Source organism: Poecilia reticulata, chromosome 10 (assembly GCF_904066995.2).
Source record: "Poecilia reticulata chromosome 10, P_reticulata-male-v2, whole genome shotgun sequence".
NCBI classification, from domain to species: Eukaryota; Metazoa; Chordata; class Actinopteri; order Cyprinodontiformes; family Poeciliidae; genus Poecilia; species Poecilia reticulata.
In genome coordinates, this window is record NC_088839.1 from 18498372 (window position 1) to 18512057 (window position 13686).

At 36.4% G+C, this 13686-nt stretch overlaps 1 protein-coding gene across 2 annotated transcripts in view; it reads left to right on the forward strand.

Moving 5' to 3' along the window:
• Nucleotides 1-12045, forward strand: part of klhl4 (kelch-like family member 4) — a 38259-nt gene extending 26214 nt beyond the window's left edge. For both annotated transcript variants that reach the window (XM_008420357.3, XM_081611599.1), the window contains 7 exons: nt 680-892; nt 3240-3426; nt 3507-3731; nt 6408-6570; nt 8670-8882; nt 9263-9434; nt 10797-12045. In XM_008420357.3, coding sequence (XP_008418579.1) covers nt 680-892; nt 3240-3426; nt 3507-3731; nt 6408-6570; nt 8670-8882; nt 9263-9434; nt 10797-10859 — 1236 coding nt within the window. In that variant the 3' untranslated portion in view covers nt 10860-12045. The remainder of the gene's footprint in view (nt 1-679; nt 893-3239; nt 3427-3506; nt 3732-6407; nt 6571-8669; nt 8883-9262; nt 9435-10796) is intronic.
• The last annotated feature ends 1641 nt before the right edge of the window (nt 12046-13686 follow it).

Sequence of the window (13686 nt, forward strand, 5' to 3'; positions counted from 1 at the left end):
ACGAAGTGGCTGCAGCAACTTGGTAATTAATGTTCAGCTGGTTTGCTTGAAGAATAAACAAGGCATGCTTGCAGCCAAACACTGTTCAGCATGTCTTTCAAGTGCTTGAATCTTGGATGTGGGTATGGATCCACAGAGACAAGAAAGCCTTTTCTACAGTATATCGTCTGTAATGGAAATGCCCACAGACAAAGACCTTGAAGACGTAGCCATGCAGTGCTGTCATATTGGCTGGGCCTCTGGCCAATAGATGGAAAATTAATCTCAAGAACGGAAAATAGAAGACAAATCCTGGAATGCTTGGAACTCAATACGCTAGTTGGGGAACCGGAGTCATTTGTATGTTTCTCATAAAAGGCTTTTAGAGGCTTTTAGCTGTTAGTGTGATTTGTAACCTGTTATTTAAATAAAAAAATATATATATATGTATATAAAATTACATTCAGTAAAAGTATGATTATAGTTTCAGTTATACCACGCAGAAACTAGAGTAGAAATATCACTATCTACCTTTGTTCATTTGTCTTCACCTCTCTGTCCTTGTCATACTTGATCACCATAGCCTTTAAAATGCCACTCTGACACACACTCGCACAAGCACACACTCTCTGCAGCGAGCGTACTCTTCGGCTAATAACTGATGATTATCTGTCTCCTCTGTGTCTCCTCTCTGTTCCAGGAGCACTTCCTGGAGGTCATTCAGAACCAGGAGTTCCTGCTGCTTCCCACGGCCGAGATTGTTAAACTGCTCTCCAGTGATGACATCAACGTTCCAGATGAAGAAACAATTTTTCAGGCTTTGATGATGTGGGTGAGATTTGATGTCCAGCATCGACAGCAGGACCTCGGGGTGCTGCTCGCTTACATCCGCCTTCCTCTTCTTCCTCCACAGGTGAGAGAACTGAGAAAGCCCATTATTAGGGGACAGTAAGTTTTCATGTTCCACCAGTTGACTTTGAAAGTTAGGACTGAAAATGTGTTTTTTCATGTAGCATTTAGCTCTTCATAGAATATTGATTTGGATTACAATTTTGATGTAATTGTATTTATTAATTTTGTTGTCTAAAGTGCTTATTATGCAGAATTTGTTTTTCTCTTCTGTTGTTTTGTTCTTTATAGAGCATATTGCATAATAAGACAATTGGTTACTTTGTTTCTCATGTATCGCCTTTGATGTATTTAATCCACTGCAAGATAAACTTTTTTTTTTTTTTGCAATTTCACCTTTATGCCTATAACTGGCCACTGTCTATACTTACATTTTTAATTCATTATTTGTCTACATACACACAATACAATTGTAATAAAAATATGATACATTTTTTATTACAATTATAAAATTTATTTTGTTAGAGATGTAGACATTTTAATTTAATTTCAAACATGTTACAAGTTTTCTTATTAACCACCTAAAAAACATGCAAGACAATTTTCATGGTTTGCCAATAATATCTACATGTAAAGTGTGTCATTGTTTAAATATTTCTACTCCATCCCAAGCTAATAATTTTCGAGCTATACGTCTTTCACTATACAATATCTGATGTGTAGCTATATATTTTTACAAAAAGATCATTTGCCAATGCCTCATTTCTACTGAGCGGTAAGACGCAGGTCGGTATTTGGGTTTAATCCCGGTTGGCCAGTGAGAGTCCAACTGGCAGCAGAAACACTGTCCTGAATAAACCAAACCACGAAACAGTGTACCGATCCATGCCATGCCATTCTGTGAAAACGAGGCATAAATCTGTTTTCAAGAAGTGTTTTAATACGCGTAGCTTCAAACGTATTCCCTCTTTTCTCCTTATTGGCAAGAAGTGTTAAAATATCCCTCCTGTTGAATAATTTATAGCTTTCTACAACCTATCATGCACATAATTTTCACTATTTTATTAAGGGAAAATAGAGAGAAGTGGAAAATAGAAACAAAAACAAAAAACACCCACAGCACTGGTGTTTGCAAACGACCCCACCCCAAAAAACACAGCAGCAGATGGTTTAATAAATAAAACAAAATGCTGAAAATATGATCTAATACACCAGATATTTCATCCACTTCGGAGAGGTTGTTTTCCGTGAGGCAAGTAAACAGAAAATAAATAACTGTTATTGTCAGAGCTGGAAGTGTTGTTCTGAATGAATAATGGAGGGTTTTTAAAAGTACTTGCAGGCATGGGAACATGTCAGTATAAGAACACAATTTTAAATAATATAAATAGTACTATCACTATTTAAATTAAGGTACCATCTACCTTTTTTCATCTTGTAGTTTCTGGTTTAAATGGATTTGTGAGTAAGAATTTTCCAAATAGTACAAAAAATAATATATAGTGCAAGAGAGTCCTCCTAAAGTAGCTTGATAAATGTCTTGGTTATCTCATATAAATCAGATATTATGCCACTCTATTATATGACAGTGGTCAGATAGCTCCATTGCTCTGAGCACAAATGAATAAAATCTTTATATTTCATCTGACAGACAGGGCACTTCTGTAACATTTACTACATGGAAATAAATTCAAGCTCTTTCTTAACAAGATAAATTAGACTCAGCTAGTCACAGATTAAAATTCATTATTACATCCAATTGAGATTAAATTCAAATTGAATTTGAAATTATATTGTGTTAATGTTTACTTAAAAATACACAATAAAACTGTACAATTCAATACAGTCAGATAGAAGAAAAAAAAACTGTGCAGCTAATGTCCAAGTTGAAAGTAAACAGAAATAAAAAATGTGCATGATGGGCACAATAATGCTGGAAATAGAACAAAAACTGTCACTGTTATGACAGTCACTGCAGGTGGCTCTTTGACTATTACTTTATCATTTTTGGCATGTTCTGCCCAACAGAACAGGGATAAAATATAATGAGACATTCCCCAGATTTCTAGAACTATGCAAACATAAGAGACAGAGCGTGACAAGGTTACTTCAAGTAGTCTGAACTAAAAATATTTTAGAAAAGGAAAGTTTAACCTTAGAAAGAAGACATGTTGGCTAACCCCAGAACTAAAAGAGAAAAATCTACAACAGATTATCAACAAAATCAAAACATCTGTCTGCCTTTTTATTAAAACACTATTATTAAGAATGTAAATTTCAATAATAAAAAAAAGAAAAATTAGTCATTAATTAATTTATAAAGTAATTTTACTTTGATAAAATGAGATAATTATTAATCATAGAGTTCTTCATAAAATTCTGTCATTTTGAATATTGTCCATGCAATCCAGCTCCTTGCAGATCTAGAAAACAACAAGATGTTCTCTGATGATCTGGAATGTCAAAAGCTTCTGATGGAGGCCATGAAATACCACCTGCTGCCTGAACGACGGCCCATGTTTCAGAGCCCAAGAACCAAACCTAGGAAGTCCACAGTGGGTGCACTTTATGCTGTGGGAGGAATGGACGCTACGAAAGGTTTATAACAGCTCACACACACTGTTTGCCAGTACAGACTGACTGATCAAATACTAAAACTATATTTGGTGCTTTTCTAGGTTCCACCACCATCGAGAAGTACGACTTGCGAACAAATACTTGGGTCCAGGTTGGAGTCATGAACGGACGGCGGCTGCAGTTTGGTGTGGCGGTGATCGACAACAAGCTCTACGTAGTCGGAGGGAGAGATGGGCTGAAGACGTCCAACATGGTGGAATGCTATAATCCTGTCAGTAAAGTTTGGTCAACTATGCCTCCAATGTCCACCCACCGTCATGGGCTTGGTAAGTGTTGGCAGTGGAAAGGTGGAAACAGTATAGACGAGTCTCGATAAAATATCGCATATAGGACCATACAGTCATTTACTATAGGAAATTGCATGTGGAAAAGTTGTTATTTTTGGCAGGTTTATCACTGTGAGTCATCTAATTACATATACCAGCTTATCTAAGTCTCTGTTTATGGTTTTAGCATCTCAGCTGAAGTTTTGCATCATTAATAACTGCTGGATGAAGTTCAGAAGGGTCAAAAATAGCATCCTGTAAAAAAAAAAAAAAAAAGTCTCACTATTCCCCCTGGACATTTGATATTTTCTCGTACCCCTATCAAAGCTTAGCGAGCTGTACTGACCCTGCTCTGCCTTATCATTCCCTGCCCAACACATCTCATATCAGAAGCGTTTTGATTTGCAGTTGAAACAGGTCCTGCTCACAGAACAGGGAGATCTTGTCAAAGCATTCAGCTCACTCGCCCAGTGTGGTAGGAGGTATCAGCGAGCCCATGAGAGCACACTGTACAGATTACCAGCGCTGTCTTTGATCTTTCCTGAAGCAAAATGTTTCTCACTGCTTTTGCTTATTTTTGCGCATATTTTCAGCTTGAATTTATTTAAACTTGGTGGCTGCGAGCACCCCTGCATGCCCGCTCCCCACTGCGCCCGTTGTGGGGGGAAAGAGTTGGTGTTTTATTTTTTTCCATTAGAAAGCTACCAGTTGTTAAGAAAAATGACCTTTATTAAAAGCCACAGAGTCTCTCTGAATGAGTCTGGAGCTTAATGTTCCCTGGAAATAAAGAACTCTCACCAAAGGAAATAAGGGTTAAACAATAAAAAAAATCTATTGTGTTCAAAAAATCCCCCACATTGTTGCTGGTGGAAACCACATTCCTCTTAGACTGGAATGAGAAATAACAATGCTGTTTTATAGTCTTTCCTGTGTTTAAGAAATTTGATCTGCTAAATGTCTCAACTTGCTTCAGCATGAGAACTATATCTCTGTGGAGTTCCAGTCAGTAAGTCTTGGAAACGTATTTGCTTATGCGTGCTTTTTTATTGGAATGTTTGTTGACTTTTGAACCATGAATGGTTGATTATATGTTTGAGTAGAAACATTTTGTGTTACATCGCCAGCAGCATAAAATCACAAAAAGTCAAAAAATTAACCTACTGCTGCTTCTATATATTTGCAGGATTGAGGAAGGTACATTAAACTATATTAAAGTACATACATAAATCATGTCATAATCTACAAAAAACCCACACAAGGATACATTCTTCACCTCTCTATTAAAAGAGGATTAGATTTCTATATTTTCTCAGGGTTAATCGTTATTCAATTAAAAAAGCAAAAAAACAAAAAAAAAAAAACAAAGAAGATTAACACCTTAACTGAAGGCTATTTTGGTAAAAATCTAACAAGGTCCAGTATTATAGAAATTAGGACTGCTATAGAGCAATTAATTTCTAATAGGCTCTTTATTCAAAGCAGACCTTCCATTTCCTGAGGGCATCAGCTTTATTCATACAAGGTGGGAAAAACCTTCCTTATCAATTTACTACAACAGTAAGTTGATAGGGAAAACATTATTACAGTTTGAAAGGTCAGGACAGCATCATTAGTAAAAATATAATCATCTTATTATAGTTAAACCCAAAATTAAACCTGTGGCACATTTAGATTTAAAATCATTTTCATTCAACCAACTTTATTTCTAAAAGAAAATCAGACAGGTAACTTTCTAATGATAAAACTTTATTTTAGATTAAGTAAAAAAGAATAAAAATTCCCCCACATTTGTTTAAAAAAATATATGTTAAAAATTATTATTTTTATTTTCTTTTTAATCATTTTTAATAGGAAAATATTTTGTCTAACCATCTTTGAACTACTGACTGGCTTTCTGCATGTTTCCATGGATATGTTCAGGATTTGTCTAATGCGATTCGGGGTGTTACAGCCTGGAAAACCTCCCAGCCATCACCATAACCTTGAGCTTCTTCCACAGTCACTGTGGCTAGGTCACTCTAAAATATTAATATTATTTCCCGCCAGAAGAAACGTGATTTAAACACACAACACACATTTTGTTTGTGTGTTGCTGCCAGCCTCGGCCAGCTCTTTCTTGAAAAATATATTTTTGATCTGACTGAGACATACCTGGTTAAAGAAAATATATTTTTGAACATGAATTTATGGGGGCTATTCATAATTTTGGTTCTAACTGGATTTTGTGAGAGTTTCTTCACAAAATCCAATTTTGTGATTCTTGGATTTTCTGCACAGTGGTGCAGTTGGTAGAGCTGTTGCCTTGCAGCAAGAAGGTTCTGGGTTCGATTCCCGGTCTTTCTGCATGGAGTTTGCATGTTCTCTCTGTGCATGCGTGGGTTTTCTCCGGGTACTCCGGTTTCCTCCCACAGTCTAAAAACATGTCTGTCAGGTTAATTGGCCTCTCCAAATTGGTGAAATCTGGATTTTTCAGTTGAAATGGACAGGAGGACAAAGGTCAACATTAAAGAGGCATTGGTTGCTTTTTAGTGTAAAAAATATTAACAACTTTAGATTAAATCAATACTGAAATATAGAAATAAAGTTCCTCAAACTAATGTTCAAGGGGGTGCTTATTCTTATTCACACGTTACCTGTACTTTTCACTAAAACATGAATCTCTCTGGTTTCGATTAGGCATTGCGGTACTCGAGGGTCCCATGTATGCAGTCGGAGGCCACGATGGCTGGAGCTACCTCAACACAGTCGAGCGTTGGGATCCACAGGCCAGACAGTGGAACTACGTGGCCAGTATGTCGACTCCACGAAGCACCATGGGAGTCACAGCACTCAACGGAAAGTATGTTCCACCATCCTTTTTTCACTAATGGGTTTGTCATCATTTGAGCAGCAATGTTTTTCAGTTGCATTGCGCATAACGTAGACCACGTTAAAGGTGACAGACGTTTTCAGTTATTTATCTTGTTTTCAAAACCTGTGTTGTGCTTTTCGCATGCACTTAGATTACATTGTTACTCTTGCCATGTGTTTGTTTATGTGCAAACTCTACAAAAATAAGGAAAAACGGAATCTTAAAAACCAAACATCCTATCATGCTTTGTTTCAATCATATAATATAAGAGTAGACGCCTCATGGACCGCTCTCGCCTATTGTCGCTGACGAGATTTAAGGCGGCCATCTTGGAGAGGAACACCACTCCTCAGCGTTATGTGTTTAGCAGGCACAATGACGTATCAGCGCATTTAATCGATCATAACACGCTTTTTTGTTACTGGAAACCATATTCAAACATCTATCAAAGCTACATTTATATACAATTGTATTTTTTAAGTATGTTTTTAGTTCAGCATATCTAAATATGCTGAGTGGCTTTAACAATATAATAAGAATGGAATATTCTGATATTGATGTATGATGAGCATATTACAAAGCACACAGCCGTTCATAATTTATTTAATACATTATTTAGGAATAATACATATTTATATAACTATACAAACACAAATAAATAATGATTAATAATGACACAAATAAATAATGATTAATACTGAATAACATATATTGGATACATGTTTATATATATATATATATATATATATGCATATACATACATATATCTATATATAAATATATGTATGTTTTTCAGCCGATGAGTTCTAGCTTCAGAGTGATTCAGCAGCTGAGATTGAGTCCAAAATCCGATACGAGATTCATCCATGCTGCAGTGAATTGTCTCTTTTTAAAGATATTTCCCTCTTTTTCCTCTTTATGAAACCTTCAAACCAAAAACGGAAGATTTGGGATGTATCTTACTTTTGACATAGTGAAAGAATTACATAATAGTCTTTACTACCTGTGTAAACTTTGCTGGTGAATGTTATAACACATAATATAAGGTTTTATAATATATGTTACATTGTTTCATTTCTAATGTAGGCTCTTATGTCAGATAATCTAAGTCAATGTTAGAGAATAATAAATATTTTTAGATTTACATAATCTAAGTTAACCTTCATAACGGGGCTGAACCCGTATTACACCAAGCACTATAGCTAATATTAGCTGGTACCTCACCGGTGGACATAAATACAGTAAAGTAATATTCTAATCACAATATATACACAATAATATGTCCATCTTACTTGTGAAATGTTGTTTGTGGAGCCCTCAAATCAATAGTCCATCAATCTGAACAACAATATCCCTCAGTGCTGAGGCATCTTCTGTTGTTTTGGTTGAGCAAAGTAGGAGGGACGACCGCTCCAAGATGGCCGCCGTATTTCCTGCGCCGGAGCAGCCAATGCGGGGTCTACTCTTATATTATGTCTATGGATACAATTACCAAAAGGTCAAAGAGTCAAGCTGGCATTAGTCCAATAAAAACAGGTGGACACTATAACTTTAACGGCAATAGACTTGCTACGTTTGTTTCTGGTCTAAGTGTGAGATACCAGCAGGTCACAGGAAGTGCTGTCCTGTGTTCACAGGACAGCTCTGAACATAGCTCCAGTGTGTACATCTGCTAAGGAAACAGGAAACCAGGCTGCTGCTCGGCTTAGCTTCATTCACTATTCAGTGCTAAAGCTCTTTTAACAGTTAGGTCAAAAATAGACAAGAAAACAGCTTCACTAGCATCTATGATCTATTGATAGGCCTGTGAATAACAAGCATGTAATACAATGATGTAATCTTTCCAGGGAAGAACATTCTCGAGGAAACAGCCTTGCTCTAAAGAAATATATATATATATATATATATATATATATATATATATATATATATATATATATATATATATATATATATATATATATATATATCCTGTATTTCTGAATTTCTATCAACCTCTCTTGAATTTTTAACTAATCCAAGTTTATTTTATTGCACTTTGCAGAACAATATGTCAGCAATATAATCTTTTCCCTTTTCTTCCTCAGGCTGTTTGCAGTCGGTGGGCGAGATGGCAGCTCGTGCTTGAGGTCGATGGAGTGTTTCGATCCACACACCAACAAGTGGAGCATGTGTGCACCAATGTCCAAGAGGAGAGGAGGTGTGGGCGTAGCCACTTACAACAACTTCCTGTATGCTGTGGGTGGACACGATGCCCCCGCTTCCAACCACTGTTCCAGACTCTCTGACTGTGTTGAGAGGTCAGTGAATGCTCCACAAACACAATGCTGTTGTTTTACCACTATTCCTATCTCATCAACAGAGTGGAAAGTGGCTCCTGATCCCCCACCCTGTTCCTGCATATTTTTATACACATGGTTGTACTTTAATGACATGTTTACTCAACAATGTGGAGATCGGGTTGCACTTATGGTTGAATTTCATGGAGTCTGGCACCCTCTGGTGGTGACAAGGCTTTACTACCGTTTTCATTCTTTTTTGTCTGTACTGACAGTATGCCACAGTCTCCTCAAGCATCTGGCTTGTCATTTATGTGGAGAAACGTTTTTCAGAGATGTAAAATTTAAGTGCAGATGAGTCAGACCACTCAGTTGATCTTAACAACATTTTCCAATTACAGATATGATCCAAAGACGGACACGTGGACCACCGTGTCCTCTCTCAGCGTTCCCCGGGACGCAGTGGGAGTTTGCTTGTTGGGCGACAGGCTCTATGCAGTTGGTGGATATGACGGCCAGTCATATCTCAAAACTGTCGAGTCCTACGATGCGCAAAACAATGAGTGGACTGAGGTAATCACAAGTTTTCATCATATATTATTGTCGTTAATGCAATACTTTTTCACATCCATTATATTTTTTTATAAAATAGCATGTGAGATGATTATTCTGATTTGCTCCTAATTTGTTCCCAAAGGATTAGTTAGTTATAGTTATTTCAAGTTTTTGTGTGTCTATATTTGTTGCACTTTGAGTGTGAATTTTCTTAAATTTTCATAAGTCAGCCTATTTCACTGCTCCTCAAACTCTGAAGTGGATGTGAGGGACCATTTAAAGATTCAGACTTTATGCTGGAAGTGTATAGCTTTAATAAAGTTGCTCCTTTCATAAAAATCTGCTGTATCAAATCCTGTATTTATTATATGCCCCCCCCCCACCGGGTAGAGGATCACGATGGCTGCACGCAACTGCTGTGCAGCAGAGTTGTAAATGTGTCCCTTGTCCAACACGCTTGAAATCAAAACTGCCTCACTAGCACGCAGTCAAATGCTACAGAGCTCTGTTAATGAGCTAATGTTACAGCTCAAGTAGAGAGAAAACTTTCTTTTAACACTGGCCATGGCTGTGTAAAAACAAACATCAAACAAAAGGATATAAATGAATGCTTTCTAGAAAAATTTTGGTGACAATAAGTGTTTATCAATTTCGATACTGTAGGTATACAAATATTTGAGACATTTATGGTGGATTTTTTTGTATTTTTTTTATTTTAAATAGCTACACGTATATGTAGTTACTTTATTTAAATGTGAATACACAAAAAAGAAATAACTACACATATTCTTTAAATTATATGTAGCATGTCATAGCATTTATGGTGTATGTTTTTGTATTTTTTATTTTAAATAGCTATACTTTTATACATATATATAGTTATTTTATTTAAAAGTGAATATACAAAAAAAAAGAAATACTACACATATTCTTTAGATTTTGATTAGTTTATCAGTTTCATAGTGCATCAGTATTGATATTTTTGAAAAACATTTTTGTGAAAACATTTAGTTCACAGTTACATTTTTAAAGTATTAAATTCTCTGACTCATATATATCTTATAAAAAGGTTAAAGGAAAACATCACAAAGATTATATGTCATCTACTGAGACATTTAAGTGACTCAGCTGGAATACTGTGTTCTGCAAGAATCACGCAAGCTTAAGGCTTTCATTAAAATCCTTCAGCAACAGAAATCTGATGTAGGTACTGGGCCCCATGAATATTTTATTACTGATTTTTTTTTTCTTATTCACTGTTTTTTTTTCAGTCTTGGCAACCAAGTCTTCATCTGTGCATCAAATGAAGCATTTTTTTTTGTTTTTAAAGAGGCGCTCATGAAGCGCTGCATGCATGTTAACCTCTCTGTCTCCCTGTAGGAGGTCCCTCTTAACATCGGAAGGGCAGGCGCCTGCGTGGTGGTGGTGGTGAAACTGCCGTGAGAGTCTCATCTCAACAGCAACACAGAGGGCCTAAATGAACGAGCGGCAAAGTGGAGTGAACAAACAAAGCAGCAGATTGAGGACACATCCTTCGAGGGATGAATTATCACATTTTCTTCTTTAACTTGGACATCCAGATCTTTCATTGGGAAATGCAGGCAAAGCCTTGCCCAAAAACCATTGTTTCTGTCATTAGTTGATTTGTCTGCCCAGTGGGTAGGACTGGAAAGACTGGAATGCACTGCACATTCCCCACATTCTCAAACGATTAAGAACTTGGCCGAAAACATTGCGGATCGGCGCCAGGGATTTGCTGTGCTGCGTTCTAAAACCTAACTTGAATGTCCTCGGAATTTTACGTAACATTTACACTCTAAATGAATGAATTCTGTTAGTTTACAATTACACAAAAGCATTTCCTATCAGTGCCATCTCAAACAGTATATTTTTTTGGGTTTATATGTCCCTTTATAGATACTACAACAACAATTCTTATTCTTGTAAATATAAACCAGCGTTTCTTTTTTGTTTTTTTTTAACAAGGGTGGTCTGAAGTGATTGTTACTCTTTGGCAATGAAGACCACTGTGATTAAAACTGCAAGTAAAGAGTTTATGATACAGGAATGAAACACACTTATTTGCACCAGTAGCAACAGAACACCAAAGTCATTCACTTCTTTTAGATGTCTTTTTGTGCATTAAATTAAGGTTTGCAAATCTGTGAATCAAAGAAAATATATCATATTGATATTCCATGTGTCTGTACAGATTTCCGTTGATGTTCTGAAGCTGCTTTTGTATTTGTAGACTCATACCCCAACCAATGCTGTCTTTAATGATTGTTCATTTAGTTTAGCTATAACACCTTCAGAACTTTTTGTTTTTACATTTGCAGTTGGATGTCTTGCTAGTAAAAATGTACATTGTTAGCGTGTTCACCACTACAAAAAAAAACAACAAAAACAAAAAACAGTCTAACTATAATTATAATGGATTTTGGGGGGCCAAATACTATTCTTTGTTTTTAGTATAATTTTACAGCATGCAAGCCAATAAAAATAACTTTGGTTTTCTTTGCATGATTTAAATGTGTGGCCTCATAAAAGGCAGATTTTTCTTTTACTTCTTTGTTCTGGTCCTCATAAAAAATCTGATTCCATAACTAAACAGACTTTGACATCTGCATTAATCTCAGTTTTGTTCTCGCTGCAATACAGTCTTCTTAAATCAAACACGCATGTTTAGAGATGTTGCTCTGTTCTACTCGTCCATTGGCAGAAAACTGTTTCTCCTTGGCTTTTTTTTTTTTTTTTTTTACTGTTTGCCTTCTAAGTAGTCGTTCCTCTCCAACTTCCCTCAGCTTGTTTGGTGAGATTTTGATTGTTTTTGTTGACAAAATAACGGATTATCTGTCCACACATAAAGGTTTTAGCCATAAATCTGCTTGGTGTCTCGGAAACGCATAATACCTGACACATGTCAGAGACAAAGCACTTCTGCATCCACCATATCACAGACGCAAGGAAAAATATTCCCTTATATGCCTCTAATTCTGTTTGTGTGCAGATTTCTATTCGGAAAAGTTCCAATCAATTTCCTGCTTTGGCGTTTTTCAGTTACATTTAAGTCCAAAATGTTTCAAATTCAGAAACAAGTTTCGGTTAAGAAGGAATGTGGCACTACTCAAAAATGATTAGAAAAACATGTAAAAAGCTTGAAATAAAATGAGAATATTTATGAAAGTGTTATATTTTCAATTTAGTAAAAAAAAATGGCTGTTCAAAATTATGTAATATGTCCATACAGTCAATGGAAAATTCTTTTTCAGCATTACAGCCAGACCCTTCTTATGAATGCTGACCAGATTTTTGCATGTTTGATTTTTGACTCTTTGAAACTGAAAAGTCTATTTGCCACCATGCCAATTTTTATCCTCCACCAAGTCCCTAATAGGTTCAGCCTGGGACTTTGAACTTACTTTCAGCCAGAATCAACATGATGATGGTGAAATTCCATCCATCCATCATCCATCCATCCATCCATCCATCCATCCATCCATCCATCCATCCATCCATCCATCCATCCATCCATCCATCCATCCATCCATCCATCCATCCATCCATCCATCCATCCATCCATCCATCCATCCATCCATCCATCCATCCATCTTCTTCACACCCTTGTCCCTTAGTGGGATCAGGAGGGTTGCTAGTGCCTATCCAGCTACTGTTCCAGGCGAGAGGCGGGGTCACCCTGGACAGGTCGCCAGTCTGTCGCAGGCTGAAATTCTTTAAACCCATATCTGTCAGGGGAAAAAGTAATCAGGCTTAACTGTACATATTCATTTCAATGTTTGAATAAAAGTGAAATCGTCAGAGTGGTGAAAGACAGTCCGACTCATTTCCAGTAGTTTTAGCAAAAGACCCAACACCCACCCTAACTAAAATACCTATTTCCATGAGATATAATGCATATATAAAACACATAGTCCTTCGCATAAAACTGTTGTAAAAACAGCATCCTGTTCTGTTAATTTCAGCTGAAAACAGTGACAACTGTATCTTGAGAAAGCGTAGACATTAAATAAACAAAATTTTGCATTCTAGACTGAGTGTATCAAGCTTTCAGTTTGAGTTGTGCTGAAGTGCTAAAATCATTTCCCTTGTGACGAGCTGTCCACTCTAAAGCTTTCTACAAACTTACTATAAACGGACAAATGTCAGCTACAGGTGAGGGAACTGTTATTGATAATAGTGTCACAGATCCTCATTTCATATGATCCCTCAAAAATATTCAGAGCATATTTGGAGCATTACCTTGAACCAA